Consider the following 25,004-nt stretch of genomic DNA (forward strand, 5'->3'; position numbering starts at 1 on the left):
ACTAGAGCCACTGCGGTCTAACGGCCTCCTTGCAGGGTTAATTTACTGACACCAATCGTCTGAGTCCTTCCTCTCACTCAGTCACTTCACTTCCTACACCTCAGTTTCTCCTCTGTAAAGTGGATATTCAGTAGTAAATTCTCGGAGTTGTCAGTACAAATAAATAAACAAAGTGATTATTAGTAACCACGATCATGTCCTGAATGCACGGAACACGTCACCGTTTGCCAACCACCGTGTCAAGTCAGCAGAAACTACAGAAATTAAGGGCTCTCCGCAGAAATTCACACACCCGCGCACCAGGTAACGGACCACAGGCAAACGTTCACTCAGCCTTTCCTGTGTCCCTCACGAAGTGCACACTCTCTCCTGGGCGGCGCGAGCACAGACACTTAGTGGGAGTTTACTTTTAAAATGCGCTGATACAATCATGTCTCACTTTTGTTTGGATCAGTCAGCAAACGCGTTTTCGAAACCCCAAATTCTCCACACCGCCTACCTTTCGCGCCGTCCTAGTCTCGAAGCTTCCACCACTGCTCCTCAAGCCGGGTCCCCTTGGGAGGCGGGGCTGCGTGCTGGCGCACAGGGCGTGCGCTGACGTCCTCGAGCCCCGCCCCCAAGGTCCCGCCCGGAAGTTTAAACCGCCGCGCCGCGTCTCGCGGGGCGTTGAGGCCGGCGCCAACAGCCGGCGATGCGGGGTCACGGGGTCGTGGCATGGAGGGGGCCGGCGTAGCTGGGGCCCGTGGCCCTGCGTCTTCCGCCTGCTACGTGGGTCCTGCCCACGCTGCGGCGCCGCAGCCGCCGGGCGGTGGGCGCCCGAGGGACCGGGAGGCGAGCAGGGACCGCCAGGCGGCTGTGGGCATCGTGTCCGCAGCCAGCGTCCCCGAGGCCACGCTCCGGCCATGATCACTCGGTGAAGCTGCGCCGCGACAGCGTGGCCGACTTCTGGCGCTGTGAGGAGCTGTGTGCGCTGCAGGACTCGCTGCCTCTGCCCGCCGTTCGCGCTTCCCTGTGGGAGGGCTGCTGGACTTCAACGCCGACCGCCTCCGTGGGGTTGACTGGACGCCGCTCATGAGCACCCTCTGCCCGTGATCTGTATCCAGAGTTTCTTCCAGCCACGGCTTGGCGAGACAGGTTTGTAGTTCCCGCTTCCAGTGGCCCTCATGTGGGCGCTGAGAAGCGGGGTTTTAGATGGTGCAAGGTGGAGGGTGGGCACTAGAACCGGTGCCCAGTGCCCGGGTGTGCGTGCACTAGACGGGGCGTGCGGCTTAGGACCCCTGCCAGCTCGGTGACCCCGGCCGAGTGCTTTAAGGCTTCTAGGTCTCAGTGTTCTCATCTGTTGCATGGGCTTAACAGGACCCACTCTCTGTGGAGGTTACAAGGTCTCACTCTGTTAATGCTTGTAGACTCTACAATGTAGAACACTTAGCACAGTTTGGAGCGTCGTTAATGGTTGCACAGATGTTACCTGGTGTGTTGAATGACTTTGCCTGGTACAGACCAAAGCGATTAGGAAATTGATATATCCCAGCTTCATTTCCTTTCCATTCAAACAGGGCTCAGGAAAAAGAAATTTTTTTTCAATAGTATCCTATAGTGGAAAGAGCACCAGTGTGAAGGCAGCTTAGAGTTTGAATTCCAGGGCTTATGCTCTCTGTGGCCTGGGCAGGTTTCTTTTGCGCTACAATCCCCACACTTGTAAAATGACATTAAAAACCACTCTTTCTGTGGGTTCTTAGAATTAATTAAGCAGGTTATGTGTGTAAAGTATCCTGGTACTTGAATGAGTTGTCAGAACCAAGGGCTGCTGGAGACGACGCTTCTGCCCTAGGTAAGCTCCCCTTCTACTGGGTGGCAAGTAAACACAAGCACAGTAGTCAGTGTTCTGGAAGAAGTGAGTTCTGGTGCTACAAAGCATAGAATCTCTTTTTTCTTTAATTTAATTTTTATTTTATATTGGAGTATCGTTGATTTACAATATTGTGTTAGTTTCAGGTGTACAGCAAAGTGATTCAGTTATACATATATCCATTCCTTTTCAGATTCTTTTCCCGTACAGTTTGTTACAGGATATGGAGTAGAGTTCCCTGTGCTATGCAATAGGTCCTTGTTGATTATCTATTTTATATATAGTCGTGTGTATATGTTATTCCCAAACTCCTAATGTATCCCTCCCCGCCATCTTTCCCCTTTGCAGAGCATAGAATCTTGGAAGGGAAAGTTCAGGGTAGGCTCTTGGAGGAGGTGCCATCCTTTCTAAGGATATGTAGAAGCTCCTGGGGTGGCAGGAGGGAGCAGTGTGTGTCAAAGTTTGAGAAATATAAAAAAATATGGCAAAACTCAGGTACAGGACTGGAACTCAGGGTTTGGGAAAGCAATGAGAGTTGATACTGGAAACCTATTGGGGCCCCACAGAAAGGGGCCTTGTTTGTCATGTCAGAAGTTTGGATGTTTATCCTGAAGGCTGTGGGAAACACCAAAGAACAGTGAAATGGAATTCTGGTTTAGAGGCTCACTGGGACCTCCATGTGGAAGGCAGTTGATTGGGTGCAGCGTGAATTGTAATCAAAGGGTCCCACTTAAGTTATAAAAGGTGGAACTGGATTTTGCAGATCTGAGAGAGAATGGGTGAGGCCTGGTGACCAGTTAGAAAAGGGAGGGCAGCAAGTGTGGGTGACAGTTTATAGCTGCATCTTTTTGTGAGATACAGAGCACAGTAGAGAGGGATTGGAGGTGGGGAGAGGATCTTACTTGATCTTCAGTGCTTTAGAGGGGCCTGGTAGAGGGGCCAGGTCTGGGCCCAAGATACAGATCTGGGCTTTCTGGAAGGACAGGTGTTTGAAGGCATGGGAGAGACTTAGGTTATCCACAAGAATATCCAAAGAGTCATAGGTCTGAGAGTTTTTTAAGTGGGTATATTTGAGGATGTTTATAAGCTGAGAGAAAGTAGCCAGCAGAGGAAGGGTGTGAAGATCTAGGAAAGGAAATGATTGTTCGTTTGTTTTCGAAAAGCTGAATACTTATCGTGTGCCTGGCCCTTTACTAGGATCTGGGGTTCACACCATCTGTTCTCTCTCCTGCAAGGACAGTTCAATTCATCCCCTGGTGAACAGAAGTCAGATTATTCTTTGCATCCCATTCAGGTGTAAGAACTGTTCTGTACCTCTGAAGGGACTTTACTTAAGCAGAGTAATAAGTTAGAAATCAAAAGAAATTAGAGCTGGAAAGGACCTTAAAGGCCACTGTACTTAATTTTGCCACATATTTTACATTGAATGTAACAAAAATTTATTGTTGAGCCCTTTCTCTTCAGAGTTCCTTCACTGAACTTCCTTTATGTCTTGAATCCAGTGGGGCTAGCTTGTAGATTTTGGCCTCCTCTTAAATTTGCTTCTTCATCCATATTACATTTTGCCCAGACTATGGCAGAAACTCCTGGGTGCTTTCACAGCTCCTGGGCTCAGCTCCCCTAAGTTCATCTGCCTACTCGGGTTGAGTGATCTTGTAACATAAAAAGCTATGCTTAAAATAATGCTGCTAATGGCTTGCCCACACAGAGTTAGTTCATACTAGCCACCCAGCGTGTGCTCTACACGGAGGCGTGTAGTCTGCACTGTGCTGGGCCAAGCCTCATGGGGCTCTTTTTTTTTTTTTTTTGCGGTACACGGGCCTCTCACAGTTGTGGCCTCTCCCGTTGTGGAGCATAGGCTCCGCACGCGCAGGCTCAGCGGCCATGGCTCACGGACCTAGCCGCTCCGTGGCATGTGGAATCTTCCCGGACCGGGGCACGAACCCGTGTCCCCTGCATCGGCAGGCGGACTCTCAACCACTGCGCCACCAGGGAAGCCCCATCATGGCGTTCTTTGGCCCTGAGGAAGGGGAACTTTCTGGGATCACTCCCTTTGTCTAATTGGTCCTTCAGCAGCGGGGCGCCTTTTTCTAATCAGCGGAGGCACCCTTACTCAGCTAGTGGTAGTCCCAGGCCTCGTCACCTGTGGGATAAAAGCCATGCTCTCTCCCAGGCTTGCTTCTGCCAGCATCTCTATTTTCCTTTGTGTCTCTTCTCACACTTGGACCCCTGGCCTTTAGTCGTCCCCACCTGAAGTATTTACAGTGCCCAGCAGGAGTCAGGCTTGAGTGTCTTTTCACAGATGTTCCCTCTGCAGTTAATGCACCTCCTACTCCAACTCTGCATAGCCTCATCTTTCTAGATTCTACTTCAGGGTTCTCATGAAGCTGTCACTTAGATATAACTTTTTGCCTCCATAGGCACCTCTATGCATAAAGGTTATGTTTATTTATCTCATGTGATTGAAATTTTGAGTTTATACATCTTCCTCCTTAATGAAGGCTTTAAGGGCAGGAGTCGTTTCTAATCCTTAGCACAGAGCAGATGCTTTTTTTCTTTTTATTTAGGTGCTTTTTAATGATGATAAAATGTATGGTTTAAACCACTCATTTTACAATATTTTTGCTTTAGGTTGTGACAGAAATGAAGTTTACAGAAGTCGTGTTCCTGCGGTAAGAAATAAAGATGTGACCTTCCAGTTGTGTAAAGCTCATGAAGGCTGTGTAAGTGCATCGGGTGCGCTAAGGAACCTGGAGCTAAGTGGGCTAGTTCTGAGAGAGAGAGACTTAACTATGTTAACAAAATTAAGCCTTCATTGTGTCCTGCCAACCTTTGATAGTTGCTTTTGGGGCAAACTAAAGCAATAAAATTTTAAACTGTTCCTCCCCATTAAAGGGATTGAATATTTGGCCACTTTGGTGAACCTGTGTCTTGCGAATTGTCCAGTTGGAGACGGAGGTTTCGAAAGTGAGTTTCAGTCTTGTTTAAGTCTCTTCCCATCGGACTGGTCTCGTGATTTCCTACACACCATGTCTGTCTACCTTTTCCTGTCTACCTTTTCTTGGTGTTGTGCATGCGTGGATTGTCTCCTGTACCTGCTCAAACCTTGGTCCATTCTCATTTGTACCATGGAAGTTTGTCATGCTGGATACTGTCAGAATTAATCTTACTTAAGTTTGTGTTAAGCCACAAACCACACGTTTTGTATATTTCCTGTTTTTTGTGTTTCTTTATATTTTTATGGTTTCTCTTCAAGAAATATTATGGGAAGGGAAATAGCAAGATGTAAAGAGCAAAAAAGTCATCATTCTCTTTAAATTGTTAGAACATCTATCTGCAATCATAATTATAATGCACTGTGGTATGTATTCAAATAGGATATATATGTAACATCCCGTAGGAGCAGCAAACTCAGTGGTGTTGGTGAGGGTGTATGATGGACCTAATCACAAAGCAGGTGATTCTTGATTGGGGTCCTGAAACATTAGTGTACGTTCCCTGTGTCCATTAGTGGTCTGAAGGGGTAAGGAAGCCTGCCTTTCAATTTGAGGAAACAGAGGGTTTGAGGTCCTCCCTCTTCTATTGCTCTAGTATACTGCATAGCAGCTAATAAAATACTGGGTTTATAGTTGACATTTAAATCGCTGATTGATCATCAAGGTTGGCATGTATCATTGGAACTGAAAATCGGAAGAGTCTTATGCTCTTTAGGTTTTTCTTTTTTTTCCTTTGTCTCAAAAGTATGTAGTACTTTACTGAGTGGTTGGGAAGAAAGTTTGCAGTATCCAGTGTATTCAGTTTTAGTATCTAAATAGAATTAAACTGTTGCTGTAAACTGGAATAACTTTGTTACTGACAAGCTTTAGAATGCATCAGTTCATCAATTACCTGTTTGGGAAGATTGTAGTTAATGATTTTAAGAATGTGGCTGTAAACCTCCAATTGACTCAAGAAAAGCAAATAAGTCAAGATTGACAAATGTATAGGCTCTTCATCTTACTGTGTGTGTGGGTTTTTTTTTTTTTCCTTTTAGTTATTTGGCAAGGTGTAAAGAACTCTATCACTCTTAAGACAGTAAACTTCACGGGGTATAATCTGACATGGCAGGGAGCAGATTACATGGCCAAGATCTTAAAGGTGATTTTATGTTTAAACTTTCATGAAAACATATGTGATTGAAGCACATTAATACATTGACACAGATGGCAGTTAATTTTTGTCTTTTGATACCTGTGAGTGCATCTTTCGTTTTGTTGAAAGAATAAGACCAGTTTTCAGTTTGGGATTCTACCATTTAGTAAAGATAGTCCACTTAATTTTAGAAATAGGAGATTTAATATATAATACATAATAATACTTCTATGTATTTTTAGTTACTGAAAACATTGATTGTGATGCTGTGAAGAAACTATGCCTTTATAGTCTTCAAGATTTAAATGAATCAAGTGTCTATTAGCTGCTGTAGTTTATAAACTAATAAACATCACTACATCGGCAACTTGTAAATACAGTTTTTAATGCCTTAACAACTTTACAGTGGTTATAATTACTGTATTTAGGCCTAAATTATTTAATAATTTGACATGAAGTCTTTTTAATAGTTTGATGGTGCAGATCAGGGATAGGTAAACTATGGCTGGTGGGCCAGATCCAGCCCGTCGCCTGATTTTTTAAAGAAAGTTTTTTGGAACATAGTGGAACCCATTGTTTACATGGTAGCTATGGCTACTTTCAGCCTACGCCAGTGGGGTTGAGTAGTTGCAACAGAAACTGTATAGCCCACAAAGCTGGAAATGTTTAAATTTAGATTTTAGAAATTGAAAAATTCTTTGAGCCTATACAGGGCAAGTCCATTGACCCCTCGGGTAGAGAACAGTCAAGAACTTGGGTGCCGAAGCCAAATGGCCTAGGTTCAAATTCCCTTTCTCCCTTTTCATAGCTAGTGACCATGGACAAATCACTTAACGTCTATGCCTCGTTGTGAGGTTTAAGTGAACTCATTTGTATAAATAGTGCTTGGCACATACTAAGCACTGTGTAAGTGATTGCTGTTATTTCTGCTTGGAGCTTTTATAAGCCATTGTTAATAGGAAAATGACACTAATGATTTTGCTTTTAGAGTGTCAAAGGCACTTTGAGTCTTTTATGTTTTCAAGAATGTAACAAGACTTTTTTGATTTAAAGTCAGTGTTCCCTGTTACCAAAATTGATTTTATGAATATAAAGAATTGAATGTCTTTAAGACAAGACTTGTGGTTAAATGTCAAACCATTATCTTCCCAAGGCACATCAAACTGGCTGTGCATGGTCCAGGCCTCTGAAGTTTGTGTCCACACCCTAGGTAGCATGTAAGATCCATTTTGTAAATATAGTTTTAAAAATAATGCCTGGGACTTCCCTGGCGGTCCAGCAGTTAACACTGCGCTCCCAATGCAGGGGGCGTGTGTTCGATCCCTGCTCAAGGAACTAGATCCCACATGCAATAAGTAAAAGATCCGGCAGGCCGCAACTAAAGACCTGGTACAGCCAAACACAGCCAAACAAAGAAACAAATAAATAAATAAATACTTTTTAAAAATAAATAAAATTCAGTAATGCCTTAGGAGTTAGGAAAAGAAAATATTAGAACCTATTTAGCTTTGTATCATTTAAAAAATATCTGTGTAGTTTATAATGTACCTAAATTATATGTATAGAACTTTGTGTATATAATTTGTTAAAAAATAAGATGCATATTAAAAAGTTTTCTTATGGGTTGCCCAGTCAGGTGTTTGGAGACCATTGGAGGACAGAATGATGCAATTTAGAGCCTCAGCAATGATAGAATTTAGAATCAAGTCCCTGACTTAGAAGATAAGGAAAATAATTCTTAGACTGTAATTGAGTTATCCAGCTTTACATAACTGTTCAAAAACAGGTCATCCAGTGGCTGGAATCTAATCCCTGACCGACTAGAATGTGGGTCACTGGACTCGTAAAGCAGAACTGACTGTTCAGTTTCTCAGCTTGATGCTCCTGGCACATATGCGTGATATGTGTGTGTGTAAATCTCTGACGTAATGAGCCATGCTCAGTAGGCACGTCCTGTTTCCTTATTGAAGCATCTTAATTTCATCCCATTAGATCTTTGAAGTATCAGACTACCAGAAGGCATGAAGAAACCTGGGCTGAGAGTCTTCGTTCCGGGAGACCTGATCTTGACTGTATGCCTGGTTTGAGGCGCATCGCTCTGAACTGCAACAAGCTCGTTGGTGACCTGGGTGCTCGTGCTTTTGCAGAATCTCTTAGTGAGGATTTATGGCTTGGAGGTAAATTCTTAAATTGAAAATACTGAATTTTTAATGTAATATATGCTTAGCTTTTGGCATGATACTGTTGTGATAGGACTTTTTTTAAGGCCTCATTTTTCTGATAGCTTTTATGTTGCTTTTAAACTTTCTCTAAGAGTTACATATATTCTTTACAGAAAATACAGAGTAACAAGAGAACAATTACCTATAAATTTAACACCCAGACATAATCACTGTTCATTTTGGTGTATATATTCTCAGTCTTTTTATTGTTTTCTATAAGTATATTTGTACACTTAGAGATTACAAAAATAGAATTGTAGTATACTTGCTATTTCATATTCCTGCTTTTTTCACTTAATGAGGTATCATGTAGTGTTCCATCATATTGATGTCCCATAGTTTAATCAATTCTTTGCAATTAGATTGAGACAGTTTGCTTTTCCCTGTCAGAAACAATGTGAATACATTATATATACATCTCTGTGTCCATCGGGCTTACTTCTGTAGAATAAGGTACTACAAGTGGAATGACTAAGTGTGACATATTTTTAAGACTTTTCATACACATTGCCAAATTACCACCCAGAAAGGCTATGCCAATTTGTAGTCCACCCCAAGAGTGGATGTGAATGAAGCCTGCCTCTCACAAACACTGGCTGGTAGCACTTTTTAAAAACTGTAAGACTACAAAAATGAGTACCTCTCCCTTTTTTATGCAAGTGGGATTACTCCAAATTTTATAACTTTTTTCAGTTAATTCAGTATGACCATCTTAGCATGTCAGTAAATTTGCATCTTTTTTTTTTTTTTTTTTTTTGCGGTACGCGGGCCTCTCACTGTTGTGGCCTCTCCCGTTGCGGAGCACAGGCTCCGGACGCGCAGGCTCAGCGGGAATGGCTCATGGGCCCAGCCGCTCCGCGGCATGTGGTATCTTCCCGGACCAGGGCATGAACCCGTGTCCCCTGCATCAGCAGGCGGACTCTCAACCAGTGCGCCACCAGGGAAGCCTTACTGCATCATTTTTTTTGTGACCCTTCAGTGTTCCATTATATGAATATGCCACAGTGCACATAGCTTATCCGATCTTGTATAAAAGGTATGTCCAGTTTTTCAGTTACAAAAAGTACTCTGATATATATCCTTACCTATATCTCTGACTATTTTGGATCAAAAGGGTATAGACATTTTAAAGACTTCTCTTACAGAATCTTGGCTTAATCTGATAGGAGAATAACCACATTTTGTTTTATTTTGTATTCATTTGATTTACTGGTGAGGTTTACTGGCTGTTTGTATTCATTTGGCTAGTTGGTTAATTACACCGGGTGTCCCTTCTTCTGTAGTGACAGTTTGTAAGGGTTGTATCATATGCTGTTAGATCCATATGTCTGACTTGCTATTTCTGTATGTCATGGGGCGTTGAAAGACTCTAGTTATTTTAATGTGATGGTCCACTCAACACTTAAATGACTCATGATAGTTTCCTTTCATGTAATATTTTTTAATACCTGTGCTTTTGCGATGATCCCTTTTGATTAAATGAGTAGGTTGTTCAGCCCCAGAACTACTAGAATTCATGATCATTTGTTCTGGTTTTTGTCTGACCTTTTACCGCAAGAGTTCTTGACCATCATACTTTCATGATAGGTTTTTAGTGTGTATTCTCTATACACACATTGTTTGAATTTGTTAATTGTTTGTATCCTAGAAAACAGTACTTTTCTAATGTTGTACTTCCCTTATGGTTTGAGCAGATAATTTACTGATTAAAGTGATTTATACTTGTAAATTGTTCTTATCTCTACTCTGAATAGAGGTGAACCTAGATACTAAGCCTGCTTCCACCAAGAGCATTATTTGCTTCTTGTGCAACCTCTGAATTCTTGCAAGGAGTACTTTATTCATTTGTCAGTTTCACAAGTAATTTTTTTAATACCTTCTGTGTGCCAGATGCAGGTTTAGGCACTACTGATAAAGCAGTGAACCAGACAGACAAAAGTCTTGCCCTCATGGAGCTTACATTCTAGTGAAGGAGTTGAGATAGAAATTAGTAAAGAGATAAGTAATATAATTTTAGAGAGTAGGAAGTGCAAAAATATCTTAATGTAAGAAGAGTGAGGGGGGCAGGTAGGACTCCATTGGACAGGTTAGTTAGGGGCCAGCTTCACTGGAGAAGTGGCATTTGAATGGAGACCTGAATGAAGAGAGGAGCAAGCCATGGAAGATCTGGGGTAAGCACATTCCAGGACAAGGGGGCAATGAGTATGCAGGCATGTAGGTCGGTGGAGTATTTAAGGAAAAGCAAGAAGGCCAATCTGGGCAGAGTACTGAGTGAAGAAGAATGTGGTGTGACATGAGGTCAAGGAGCTAGCCAGGGGTCTGCTCTTGTAAAGTCTTGAAGGCCAGAGTAAAGATATGGATTATTCTAAATGAGTAGAGGGTTTTGAACTGGAAAAAGGCATGATCCAAATAGTATCTGAATAAGATGACCTGGTATAGAGAATGGACTTGGGAGGATAAAGAAGAGAAACAGGGAGACCAGTTAGGAGACTATCAATCACAGGGGTCCAAATAAGAGATGTTTATGGCCTAGGTTAGGTTGGAAGTTTGCAGCAAGTGAAAAGTGGTTGAATTCAGGTTGTGTTTTCAGGGTGTAGCTAACAAGACCTGCAGATAGATTAGTTGTGAGGTATGAAGGGAATAGTAACAAGGAGACAAGTCGTTGATGATTATGTGTGCAACTGGGTGGTATCACTTAGAAGAAGGGGGCTGATGGGAGGAGCAGCTTTTGAGGGAATATCAGGACTTTGATTTGTTATCTTAGATGCCCTTTAGGTATCTAAGTGTCTGGACAGTGCTCAGACTGTACTTTCTATCCAAAGGTATCCAAAGCCACTTTAGATGCAAAATGTTTAAAGTTGGCCTTCGTTGCTGCCAAAATAGTAGCCATTGTGGGCAGTCTGCAAGATGGCATCTTAGGTTTCTGAGGAAGAAATTAGAATACACAAAGGGGTATTAAGGGTATAATTACATAATGTAGATTTCATATTTAAATTTATGGGAAAAGCAATAATTAGTTGGCTTTTGGTTTTAAATGGAAATAGCCACTCACTGGGAAATAATTACTCTAACTTCAATTCATTTTACTTTAGATCATTCTGTGATGAAAGCAATTATCAAAAAAGTTCTCCAGATGGAAGGAGTGCCAAGTCAGACATACATAACATGTTTCAGTTCGCTCGGAAGAATTTCTCTTTAATGGCTTGTTTTTCTTTCTTTCTTAAAAGAAAATTATCAAGGTACTTTGTGCCATCTTAAAACTAAGTTTTTAGTCAAATCAAATGGCTTTTCTGTTTTTGAAAATGTTGTGTGATGCTTTAATTTAGGTTCCCAGAAATGCAGATTGAAAACCTTTTAACTTTTTATTTTCTGGAACTTATTATCGTTAGTCACAAATAGTCTTTTTTTTTTTTTTTGGTGATAAGAATGAATAGCAGGAGCAGCATTTGTGAAACCAAATCTAATATGAAACTGACTCTTTCTTGTGAGTAAATTTGAATTTTGAAACAGCAAAACAATAAGGTTTGATATAAAGCAAAATAAATATTTTATGTTTATGATCTGCCAATTTCCCAGAAAGAGTTTTCTGGTGACTTTAGTTATATACCAGATACATTAAAATCACCAATGGAAAACACATCTTTTATTCAGGTTCCCTCTGAAAGTTTTAAAAATTTGTTGACTTAATATCACTGAACGGTTCACTTTAAAATGGTTAAAATGATAACTTTTCTGTTTTGTGTAGTTTACCACAATTTTTTTAAAATGTGTTGTTTGAAGATTTTTGGGTTTTATAAAGGTATTGTATTAGCATAAAAATGAAAAATTTAAAAGACCACCTCTAATTGCATTATCCTATCTAGCAATATTTACATTTTTATTTTCTCTTCCTGCTGTCTATAAACATAATTCCACATAACTTCAATATAATTTGCCATTCTTTTCATACTAAATTTAAATTCTGTGATTCATAGTTATACTTTTTAACATTGTATTCACAAGGTTTCATTGAGTTGGTCAATTTTTTAAATTGGTGAACAAGGGCTTCCCTGGTGGCACAGTGGTTGAGAGTCCGCCTGCCGATGCAGGGGACACGGGTTCGTGCCCTGGTCCGGGAAGATCCCACATGCCGCGGAGCGGCTGGGCCGTGAGCCATGGCCGCTGAGCCTGCGCGTCCGGAGCCTGTGCTCCGCGACGGGAGAGGCCACAGCAGTGAGAGGCCCGCGTATCGCAAAAAAAAAAAAAAAAAAAAAAAAATCGGTGAACAATTGGAAATAACCTAAAATAAACTATTGTAAACATCTTCATATACAGCTTTTTTTTTCTACTTAAAGATGTATGTTTTTGATTCTCTGTTAATCAACTTGCTTGGACAATAGTGTATTAAATAAGTTGTTAAGAGTGTTTATGAAGTCAAAAGAAAGCTTATGATTGTCTGCCAATTGTTATTTCAAGAGAGTGATACTTGAATAATCAAATAGTACATACAAAGAAGTTAAGATTTGTGGTATCACACTAATTAGATATTATTATTAAAAATTTATATCATGTGTACAGTATTCTTAAAATAGCTAAGTTGACTTTTGCTATGATATTAGAAATGGAAATATATATATTAATAAAGCATGTATATTAGGAATTCTGTAAAATTAGTACCTGGTGGTATATAATAGGGCATCATGGAATGAGAAGAAAACAGTTAAACGTTTTTTTTTTATTTAGCATGATGAAACAAAGTGGAAATATAACTGAAATATACAAACTCATTGAGCTATTTTAAGAGTAATTTTATTTCTTGGGCTTTTTTTTTCTATTTGCCTCAGTTATTTGGAGACATAGAGGTAAGCCAATCAGTATCTGGGTATATACCTAGATCCTGGTGAGTACAGGGTGAAATAATGGTGTGAATTGTGTCACATTTATATTGTCATTATGTATGCCTGAAAACAGATGGGAACTTTTAAAGCATTCTTTTTTTTTTTTTTTTTTTTTTTTTTTTTTGCCATACACGGGCCTCTCACTGTTGTGGCCTCTCCCGCTGCGGAGCACAGGCTCCGGACGCACAGGCTCAGCGGCCATGGCTCACGGGTCCAGCCGCTCCGCGGCACGTGGGATCTTCCCGGACCGGGGCACAAACCCGCGTCCCCTGCCTCGGCAGGCGGACTCCCAACCACTGCGCCACCAGGGAAGCCCCAGATGGGAACTTTTATTAGAAATTTTTTTTATCTCCTAACAAGGAAAGTGTAATTTAAAAAACTTTTAATACAAATGTATTTGCATTCGTTTCTGAAAGTAAAGGAAGCTAACACATACAAACCACATGCATACAAACATTTTTTTGACCGTAATTAAGTTAAAAGACACAATAAAATAGCACAAAATGAACTGAGCTCCTATATATTTTTAAGAGGCATATAAATCACACAGGATCGTGTGGTGATTATCAATAAGCTACACTCTATGAAATATTTGTCCTATATTACCACATACACTCCATTTTACCCTGCATCCTAATGCTGCTAAACTATAGTAGAAAGCAACAGCATAGCACAGGGAGATCGGCTCGGTGCTTTGCGATGGCCTAGAGGGGTGGGATAGGGAGGGTGGGAGGGAGGCTCAAGAGGGAGGGGATATGGGGACATGTGTATGCATATGGCTGATTTGCTTTGTTGTGTAACAGAAACTAACACAGAATTGTGAAGCAATTATACTCCAATAAAGATCTATTAAAATAAATAAATAAAATAACACAAAATATAGTAGCTTTGAAGGATAAATATAACCATTTTAACCTATGATGTTTGTCTTCAGTAAATTCAAATTAAATATTTAAATGTGAATTTTAATATGTGGCTTGTTCTAAATAAAATATTAACACGTAGGTCTAGTTTTTGCAACCAAATATTTCATATAAAGATACTTGCCTCTTTACTACTGAAATATAGGATAAGTCTCCACATTTCACTCTTTTATCCAGTGGGTTTCATTTGTTTTTTTGTGTGATTTCTGTATGAAATCAAAGGAGCAGTGAAGGTTGACAGGCTTATAGGAGAGTAACATTGACTCACCTACCACCCAGCAACTTGCAGCCTTATAACTTTTATTGTTTTTACATAGAAAAATTCATCTTAAATTGAAATTTTGGTCTAATTCTGAAGATTCTGTTTGGCAGAAGTCATGGGTGTATCTGTGTTTCTGTGTCCTTGAGATTCAGAAATGCCAAAGGTGTTCTAAGATTCAGTAAACTTGAGTGTTTCTGCGTAATACATAAAATGTATCATACTTCGGGATTATTTTAAAAATTTATTTTTGCATTTCTGCACATCTCAATACTTTTGTTTTAGTTAAAATAACTTGTTACTGTAGAGAACTTACATTTTTTAAAAATGCTGGCTTATGTAAAACCTTTGTACAAAACGATCCTCTTTTTAATGGCCTTGGCATCATTGTCAAGTGCCTGTTTGATTCCTCTCAAAGTGTACACATGTGACAGTTGCTCTGTAGACCTTTGGTGCATCTTGATTCCTTCTTTTCATGCTTTGTCAAACATAGGCTTGGCCACAAAGCAACCTGTAAGTAATGGAAGGAAACACTCTGCTGGTAAAGAATGTTATGGTCCTGAACCTCTACCACCTGGTGTGTCTGGTTTCCGGCCGTGGCGTACTGCAGAACGTGCAAAAAGCAACAGGTAACGTGTTTGCATTCCCTGTCTTTTTCAATCATTCAGAGTCCTTTATTTTGGAACTTCTGTTATGTGAGCGGTCTCTGGTGCTTTCTATAGAGGAAAAAAGATAACTCACACATGGCTTCTGCCCAATGAGCCCTCTAAGGAAGAAAAACAAAAAGTAATTGGGAGTTTCAAGTTGTTTCTCAAGTGTCACAACAGAGCTAACCCCGTGGGAGTCTTGAGGAGACTAAAATTATCACCAATTGTGCATGTGAGAAAAGTTTCATTAAAGGCAGGTGTAGTTGCGTGAAGCCCTACAGCACAGAAGTAGGAATTTGGATATGTACGAATGGGCAAAAAGACATTTTAGACATGGGAAATAGTTTAATACAGAATGGATGAAAATTATGCATTAGACCTATTCTAAAACAACTGGCTTATTAACTCAGTAAATCAGATTTAGTGAGTCAAACTAGCTTTACCTGATTTCTTATCCAGGGGATAGCTGTTCATAGTAATTTTTGTCACAGAACAGTAAATAAAATGGTTGAACTATAGCTTTAGGCTTGCTAAGTGAAATAGATTGCTCTAGATGATTTTCAAGTGACTGACTTGGTAGTATTCACGAAATTGGGGATTAACAATTGCTTAAGAAGACAAAGAGAATTGATTTTAAATAGTACTTGAAGTAGTTACTGTGTAAAATATCTGTTCAGTTGCTCATGTTAAATGGATGTTTGTAATCCCCATTGGACAACCGACTACTTTTTTGCAAATGGTAATGTGAATTGCTGTTGCATAAACTATAGTGTTGAATCCCCAGTCTTTGCACTTGAGTTTAGCAACTTTGTGGTTTCCTATCTTCTTCCTGAGACACTTAATCTCAGGTCCATCCTCCTCACACAGGGTGGTAAATTAGAGAATGATTAATATCACCATTTAAAGAAGTGAGACTGAAATCTCAAGCATCCTGAACGTAGGAACTGAAGGGGCCTCTCAGCAGTTCAGAGAGTTATTACCGAGCCAGTCGCCTGAATTCTGTTCAGTTTTCTCCATAGCAGAGCCCTCCAGGTCCTTGTTTTGAGCTTATTTATTTTTATACACAATTCTGTGTGGATACTGTACATAATACTAAATAGTTGTATTAACTGGGTTTAACTGGTGATGTATTTACATGAAGATCTAACTTCGTTTTGTTGATATCTTTTTAGGGGCTTTCCATTCATCAAAGCTCGTGATGTATGTAATCAGTTGCTGGTGTTTAGCTATCATATTTATGATATATAGGACTTGAATTGGGAAAGGTGGATGGTCATTCTCCTTGCTTTTTAAACTGACAGAGCCTTACAAGAAGCATTTCCCTCTCTGAAATAAATCCATGTAAAACATGTTTGGTCGCTCTCCCAATGCAACTGTGTAGTTTTGTGGATTTGGCACACAACTGGCAGCCTTGTGGTTATGCCTGTAAACAAGGAAGCCTGTTTTCCAGTCCGCAAATCAGCTGTTACCCAGTGAAACGAACTTGAGTGCCATTTCTGACCCCTCACATGGAGCTCTCATACTGAAGAATGTTCACATGTTTTCAAGAAACGTTGTTTGCGGGCTATATGTACAAATTCCTGATCTGAAAACCAATATAAAGCAACATCTCCCAAACCTCTGCTCTCTCACCAAGGCCACACACATTCCCTCGCTTATGGCCTCATGGCAAGCTAATACTGTCAGTATCAAGATTCTCCTTCCCAGTGGTTCTGGGAGACTGCATAGTTGCTCTGTGAAAGGCACCACTGCTGAGGTTGAGAGAAGAGCATCTTGGGTGTCAGTCCTGCCCTTGCATGCCCAGAGAGAGAGGTGTGCACCTCGTTCTCCTGTTACAGTTTTCCTGTGCTGCAGGGTTTGCTGCTTGTTGTCAAAATGATGTCCTAGTGACTTGTCTTCTGCGTGGTTATATAATCCCAGCGCACTTCTTTATGATCTGTAGACTTTTATGGGGTTGTGGCCAGGTCAGGTTTTAAATGTTTGGAACTGTCCTATTGAACAACATTGCAGTGGCAGTGAATCTTGATGGGAGAATTGTATTACTGTTACCCTAGTTTTGGCTTAAGTGTGGTGAGAAGATGAAATTTTTGATGGGTTAGTTTTAGTTGTGTATGTGTATGTGATTTCTTTTTTAAAATTCTAATGTCTGTTATTCCCAGCTTAGATATGTTGACTTTCTGATTATTCATCAGTCCCTTTACTGATGTATTTTCCTCTGAAAAACTACATTTTCTTCCAGACTGTTTGTGTCTGATGGTGAAGAATAAATTTTTCATTTGCAGTATAAAGTTGATCTGAGAAAAAATGTTTACCTTGGCTCTTCACTTGGCTTCTGTGAAAGAAACTTAATAAAATAATATGGGCAATTCCCATTACTAATCCTAACCATGTACAACAGAGGTCTGTACAGTAACATAGCAAAAATAAGTTCCTGTAATTTTACTTAGTCATTGCCTGTTTTAGACTAAGGAGCAGTGAGAGACATTTATAAATAATGATACCTCAGATCACTTTTGTTAAATGTCCTCTAATATTTGGATATTTGGATCTGGCTTGTTTTATCTTTTTTTACAATCTTGTCTTCTTTCTTTGCACTTTAGTGTAACAACTCTGTGATTTCCTATCTTCTTCTTCAGACACTCAGGTCCATCAGAATTTCCTGTGACTGTGACAGTAGAGAGTCCTTCCTCCTCAGAAATCGAAGAGGTCAATGATTCCTCAGAAAGTGTTCAGGAAGAGCCAGAGAAAATCCGTTTGAAACAAGAAGCACTGCAGGTACAAAGTTATCACTTTAAAGCTATAGACAAGGTTATTTTTCAAATGGAAGCCTGATTGCAACACGGCACAGCTTGTGTGAGGGTTCTGTTTTCCCCTCCCATCTGCATTGTATCCCCTTGAATGGTTCCTTAAGCTTAGACCAAGGTGAATGGTGGACATTTGAACTCTAAGAAATAAAAATCAAAACATGTCGTTAGTAATATATTTTCCTTTCCTTAGAACCTTAGTATATTAGATTTAGGGAGAACCTTAGTGATCATACGATAAAGAAATTGAGTTCTGAATGAATATAGTCAGCTGATTCAGTGTTCTTGTTTTACAGATGAGAAAATTGACAGGTCTAGCTGAACTCTGTTTTTATAAGAGGAAAATATGGCCTCATTTTAAATAAAAGTAAAAAAAAAGTTTTGATGTTGATATTCTCCTTTCCTAAAATAAAAAATATCAAGAAGCTACATTCTATTACCAACTAAACCTGACCTCTAATGTCATTCCATACTTTTGTTTGTATGGACAGAAAAGAAAAATTGATTTTCATAAGAAATTTTTGTACCTCAAAAATAATATATTTCTTTTTTTTCAACTTTAATGCAGAGCTGAACATTTCTAGTAAATAAAGGAACACCATTTGGGGGGAACCTTGTCTTTGTGCTACAAAGTTCATGTTTAATTTTTAAAAAGTATTTAATGTGATTTTCTTTTCATATGAAACATGAAACTTGACAGGTTTCAGAACTAATTATTCCATTATTGTAGGACTATGGGAATTACTCTTTGATTTTCAAAAGAGAAAGCTAGATTTTTATTTTTTTAATTAAAATTAATGATAATATAGAGAAATTTTAAGAAAAGAACTTAGAAAATTATGAAATGTTAGAGTAGGAGAAATCTATAGTTCGTGTAGGGTTACCCCCTTTCGTTTTATAAATGAGCACCTACAATTTGTAGCACGTAGTGGTTTATTAGTAAATGGCAGACTACGACAAGACCCTAGAGCATCTAACCCGCCTTCCTTGTCATTTTAGATGTGATGTATTCATTTCCTTCACGAATAGACCAGGAGATTGTATTTCTAAAAGCAATGATAGATACTGGGGAAGACCAAGAAGTTTAAACACTGGAGCACAGAATAGCAGATTCAGAAGGCACTGAGAACCCTTTTAGCTCTTCTCCATTTTCACAAGACACTACAATGATGGTATCAAAGGGTTTAAGTATATAAGCCCACAAGAATCAAGAGGTTTCAACATAGTTTTGAAAGACGGAAGACAAGTGGAAGAGTGTGAAACTGAAGCAGTAGAACAGAGGGAAAGCATCACCTAGAATATGCACAGCGACCACCTGCAACTGAGGAGGATTCTGACCCCACCTGCAGAAGTAGGCCCATGCTCAGATGCGCATGTAGGAGAGAGGGTGGAGTTAGTTAAAAGTGTGACTGAAATAGGGGAGCTCATTGAAGGGTTGTGTTTGGAGGAGTGGACTCCCAGCCCCGCCCTCACACTCCTGAAATGAGATGATTTCATTTTGAAACCAGTGAAACTGGCAAGAACTAGGGCAGCTAGTGTGAGTTTTTACACCCTAGAAAATTGTGTTTGGGGGAGATCCTATTACAGTTACTCCCCGCTTTTTCCTGCATAAGAAACCAATCAATCGTTGACTTCAGGGAGCTTTCTGCACTCATTCTTAAATAGAAAATAACATTTGCGTGATAGTCGAGTAAAGCTTCCAACGTGAGAGGGGGAAAAAGAGTGAAAACGTATCCTAGTAGGACCAGGGACAATTTAGGGAACAAAATAATTTAAGAAAAAACCCTAATTAGTATCCTGAGAGAGGTTTAAAAAGAGCTATAAAAAAGCTATAAAATAAGATTAGGGTGTTAATTAAAAAGAGAATGGTCAGAAAGCAAGAGAGGTCTCTTGGAAATGAAAATATGGTTGCTGAAATAAATTCAGTAGGAATTTAAAAATTTTCTCAGTATATAAAAAAGAAAGACACAATGGAAAATGTGATAGAAATATGTTAGAGAGGCTGCATCTGGGAGATCCAACATGTTACTATTAGAAACTCCAGACCCAGAACAAAAATGGAAGGAAGCTGTCAAAGGGCAACAAAATTCCCCACAGCTGAAAGTAGACATCAGGCCTCAGATTGAAAACAGTTACGCAAGATGAGCAAGAATAGACTCATACCTAGGCACCCTTCATTGTGAAACTTTAAAATACTGAAAAAATAAATTAAAATAGAATAAAATACTGAGAGGATACATCCATTCCAGAGAGAAAAATACTGGCCACCTAAAAAAAAGAGTTAAAATCTGACCTTATCATACTTGTCATCAGCACCATGGATCCTGGAAGGCATTAGAAAGATACCTCCAAAGTTTTTCAGGCACATAATTTTCACCCTGGGGGTTTGTATCCAGCCAAACTATCAGTCATAAGTGGAGGCTGAAGAAGATATTTTGTACACAAAGAAATTTGAAAATTTGACCTCCTGTGCTACACCTTAAGCTATTTATAGAAATAATCCAGCAAAATGAGGCAATAAACCAAGAAGGAAGGTAATAGGGGATTCGGTGCAGATTGCAGCTAGTCTAGAGTGGAGAGGCTTCTATTGATTGTGTGATTGAGAGCTTAGAAACACCTTGAGGCATATTGTACTTACTTGGTATTAGGCACTGTTGGAAGGGAGGAGGGAGAGGAAGAGGAGAAGGAACTTGAACTCCAGAGGACAAAAGGCTATATGGACATAAACATGAAGCAAACTAAACTATCATTGATTTTTAACGTACTATTGGTGAGGAAGAGAAGAATCCACTTAAACTTGACACTATAGATGTCCCCCTTTTCAGTGACACACAGGGGTAATGACCACCTGTCTAATTTGTTGTCCAAACCAGAACTTGTCCAAACTCCTTACACTTCAGTAGTGTAAGGAGGCACTCTAATGCTGTAACATCAGGACAACAGGTATAAACTGGAACAGCCCAAGGCGGCTTGGGGTATGTGGTCACCCTGCACAAGGGCAGTGACACTGGCACAGTATGGAACAAGGTGTAGTCTGTACACAGAGACACAGTACATCTGCAGTGGGCAATATTAATGTAATTGTAATAATGGCAATACTGTCTTGGTTTGCCGCTTTTATCGTCAACTTGCATGTAATCACTAATAACTAAAGTAAACTGTACTTAGTATGTATTAGTATTAAGTTGGTATGTACTGAAATGTATTGTGTACTAGTATGTACTTAGTATATATTAGGCTCTAAGTGTTTTTGCATATATTAACTCATTTAATCCTCTGAATAGCCTTATGAGGTTGGTGCTAATATCATTCCCACTTTTTTTTTTTTTTTTTTTTTTTTTGCGGTACACGGGCCTCTCACTGTTATGGCTTCTCCCGTTGCGGAGCACAGGCTCTGGATGCGCCGGCCCAGCGGCCATGGCTCACGGGCTCAGCTGCTCCGCGGCATGTGGGATCCTCCCAGACCGGGGCACGAACCCGTGTCCCCTGCATCGGCAGACGGACTCCGAACCACTGTGCCACCAGGGATGCCCCATTCCCACTTTTGAGAACAGGTAACTAAGACAGGGAAGGAACTTGCCCAGGCTGTACCTATTTTAAGGTTGGATTGAGGCTTTGAGTTGAGGCTCTCTGCCTGTTCTCTTAAACCTTACTCCTTACTGACTCTTGAATAACAGAAGACTTAACTGCACATAGAACAGAGTATAAATTTCAACTTTGACAACGTAAAAGCTAGGTTTGGAAGGTAGACAGGAGGTAGAAAAAAGGGAAGATGGTATGAATGTCCTCATTTTACAAAGCGTGACATTGAGAGAGTTTATAGTTGATCAACAATGTAGGTTTTTAAGTATATCACTACAAGTCAAAGAGATCATGAGCAGTGGAATAACTCATGATGACATAACTTTACAGAGCAGTGTGGACATAGGAAAGAGTGTAAAGGAACTAAACCCTTACTTAGTAGTAAGTTAGAAAGTGAACAGATAATGCCTCCAATTTAGTGAGAAAATAGTCATGTAAGAGTATTACTTGGAAATGGAGAAGAGTTCAAAATAACAATAGTTGGACCTCCCTGGTGGCGCAGTGGTTAAGAATCTGCCTGCCAAGGCAGGGGACACGGGTTCGAGCCCTGGTCCGGGAAGATCCCACATGCTGCGGAGCAGCGAAGCCCGTGCGCCACAACTACGGAGTCCACGCTCTAGAGCCTGCGAACCACAACTACTGAGCCCACGTGTCACAACTACTGAAGCCCGCATGCCTAGATCCTGTTCTCCATAACAAGAGAAGCCACCGCAATGAAGAGTAGCCCCCGCTCGCCGCAACTAGAGAAAGACTGCACGCAGCAACGAAGACCCAACACAGCCAAAAATAAATAAATAGTAATAAAAAAATAAATAAAAAATAACTATTGATGTAAACCTCATGAAAAAGGAAATCCAAACAGCCAGTAAACACAGAAAAGTGTATGACTTCATTAATAAGAGAAAAGTGAGTCAAAACCAAGGAAACTACATGCCAATCAGATTGACAAATACAAAAATAAAGTCTGGTGGTATCAGGTATTGTAGACCTGAAGTACTATGAGAATCTTCTACCCTGTTTATACTGGAGTATAAATCGACACAACCACTTTGGAAAGCATTTAGCACTCTCCATCAACTGAAGGTACATAAATAGCCTGTGAGCCAGCAGCCCTCACCCCCGCCCTGTGTAAATGCACCAGAATAACCGGTACAGCAGGATTCCTGTCCATGATTTGCATTAGCACAAACTGAAAACAAACCGAATGTCCATTAAGAGTCAAAAATTAAATGAATTTTGTGTATTCGTACAGTGGGAACACTATCCAGCAATAAAATTGAATGAACTAGAGCTACAGGCAGCAATGTGGATGAATTTTTTAAACCAACGTTGAGAGAAAGAAATAAGATAGAAAAGACTTCATATACTATGATCCTCTACATAAAGTTAGATGTTGACAAAACTAAACTCTTTTGTTAGGGATGCATGCAGGTTAAAGGAAATGATTGTCAAGAAGTGAGGATGGTGTTTAACCTGGAAGAGGGAAGGAGCTTGTGATGAGAAAAGGATATGGGGGGGGGGGGTTGAGATGCTGACAAGTATCAATACTTTCAGATTCGAGTAGTGTTTATGTGAGTATTCTCTTTTTATTTGTCACATTGACAGTTTTGTTCTGTGCACTTCTCAGTACACATATCGTATTTTACAATTAAAAACCTGCGTAAAGAATCGGTCGCTTCTTGAGTGCTGGATGTGGGAGTGGGATGAGACCATTTCATTTTAAGCCCTTCACTACTGTTTGCATTCGCATGTTCATTCATTCAGCATTAATTGAACATATTCTGTGTACCAAGCACTCTTCTAATTTTATATGTGTTTTAACTCATGTAATCCTCACAAGAGCTCTGTGATATGGGAGCTTATCTCCATTTTATAGAGGAGGAAGTTGAGGCCTAGAGTTATAGAACTTGTCCAAGGTTATATAGCTAATGGGTAGTGCCAGGCCCATTTGCCTCAGAGAATCTGAATTTTTACAATATAATCTAAAAGAGAAATTTAATTACTAATTATAAGCAAAAAAATTGCACATTAAAGAAGATGACACGTTTTCATCTATCCAGTTAGAGAAAAACACACAGTCTGTCTTTCACACACATACATCTTGTATTGGCAGGGATTTTCCTTATTAAGCAATTATTTATTGACCGTCTACGCTGTGCTAGGCACAGGTGCTGGGGGTAAACACTTAATAAAATACACCCCATCTTCAAATAACTTGCACTCTAAGTGAGGAAGGAAGCCAACAGTTACAGTAGAGGTTATATACCAAGTGATACATCGCTGATGGCAGTGTAAGATCTCAGAAATCTTTTGGAAAGAAGTTTGGAGACAGGTACCTCAGAGCCTTAAAAATGTTCATTTGCTTTGACCTCAAACTCATTTTTATGGGTTTATTGTAAGAACGTTATTCTCAATATGGAAAAAAGCTTTCATGCATAAAAACGGTTATTGTCTGATAATACTGAAAAGTTGGAAAGAATTTAAATGTGTAAAATGGTTAACCAGTAAACCCACTCAGTGGAATATTTTGTAGCCCACAAAAAAAATCACGGTTATGAATCCCCTGATTATATGAGAAATGATTGATTTCAATGTTAAATGGAGAAAAGTTGAACATAAAATTTGATATCCAATATGATGGAAGCTTTGTCCCAGAAAAATCACCCTAGCCAGTGTACAGAAGGGAGGAAGGAGAGCAGATGACAGGAAGGAAAATTATTCCAAAGCCTTATCATTAGTCTTACTTAAGTAATAGAATATCAAGCAATTTTACTTTCTAACTTTTTTGGTTCCATATTTCCATGTAAGGGACATGAATTATGAATACTTTGTAGGAGAAGGATACACTTTTTCACAAAAATTTAACACTTCTAACACAATTAGAAGATTGATTAAACCATCATATTAAAAGTAGAGGAATTTTGCATTTTTTTTCCTTTTTCCCCATTGAAAACTTGACTGGCTTTAGTAATGAAACATTAAAGAATTTGAAGTTCTTAGACTCAGTTTTTTAAACATGTTCTGAATATAAAAATATATGTTCATTGAGCAAATGTTTGTAAACAATGAACAGCTTCTTGAAGGAAATAGAAGCCACCTCTGCATGTACACACACCTAATCTGCTCTTTTGTCTTAAAAAAGTATCAAAAATATTTTGCCATGTCACTAAATACTCTTCTACATCAGACAATTTGATTAAGCTTGCATCATCTCCCAGGAAAAACGCACAGATATATTATGAATGTAGAACTCCTGAAGCCCATTCATTAACTCTGGTTGAGACCTCTTGTCATTCTTTTCTTAGTGGCTTCATGGCGCATTCCTTCAGACGGTGAGCTGTTTTTCTTTAAACCAGTCCCAACTTGGAGGCTCTTAGCTTTCTTCTAGGGTTTGGTTATAAACAATCTTATGACATCATGCTGGTAGATAAATCTTCGCCCACATCTTTGATTTCCTTAGGGTAAACCCCTGATGTAGGAGTGTTGTTAGGTACCAAGAGCTACTCTCCAGAAAGTGATACCAGCTCCTCTCCCAATGATGGCATATAATAGAGTTCCTCATTCTTTAAGTGATTGTTCAAAGCAGTTAAAAGGTATAAATATACCGTACTGTTTTCATAAGTATAGGAATTCTGATTGTTTATCGCTGCATAAGAAACCAGCCCGAAACAGTGGCCTAAAACAATGACAGTCATTTATTTTGTTCACGA

General features: G+C 39.7%; 1 protein-coding gene across 1 annotated transcript in view; it reads left to right on the top strand.

The window, feature by feature from the left end:
• Window positions 1-658: 658 nt before the first annotated feature.
• The window catches only part of LOC137228764 (centrosomal protein of 78 kDa-like), a 31,533-nt gene continuing 7,187 nt past the window's right edge, over window positions 659-25,004 (top strand). The window contains exons 1-8 of the mRNA XM_067745627.1: window positions 659-1,134; window positions 4,481-4,572; window positions 4,745-4,816; window positions 5,883-5,986; window positions 7,983-8,157; window positions 13,026-13,043; window positions 14,755-14,890; window positions 17,545-17,683. Of these exons, the coding sequence (XP_067601728.1) occupies window positions 5,969-5,986; window positions 7,983-8,157; window positions 13,026-13,043; window positions 14,755-14,890; window positions 17,545-17,683 (486 nt within the window). The 5' untranslated portion in view covers window positions 659-1,134; window positions 4,481-4,572; window positions 4,745-4,816; window positions 5,883-5,968. The remainder of the gene's footprint in view (window positions 1,135-4,480; window positions 4,573-4,744; window positions 4,817-5,882; window positions 5,987-7,982; window positions 8,158-13,025; window positions 13,044-14,754; window positions 14,891-17,544; window positions 17,684-25,004) is intronic.

This window comes from Pseudorca crassidens, chromosome 8, assembly GCF_039906515.1.
Source record: "Pseudorca crassidens isolate mPseCra1 chromosome 8, mPseCra1.hap1, whole genome shotgun sequence".
Lineage (NCBI taxonomy): Eukaryota > Metazoa > Chordata > Mammalia > Artiodactyla > Delphinidae > Pseudorca > Pseudorca crassidens.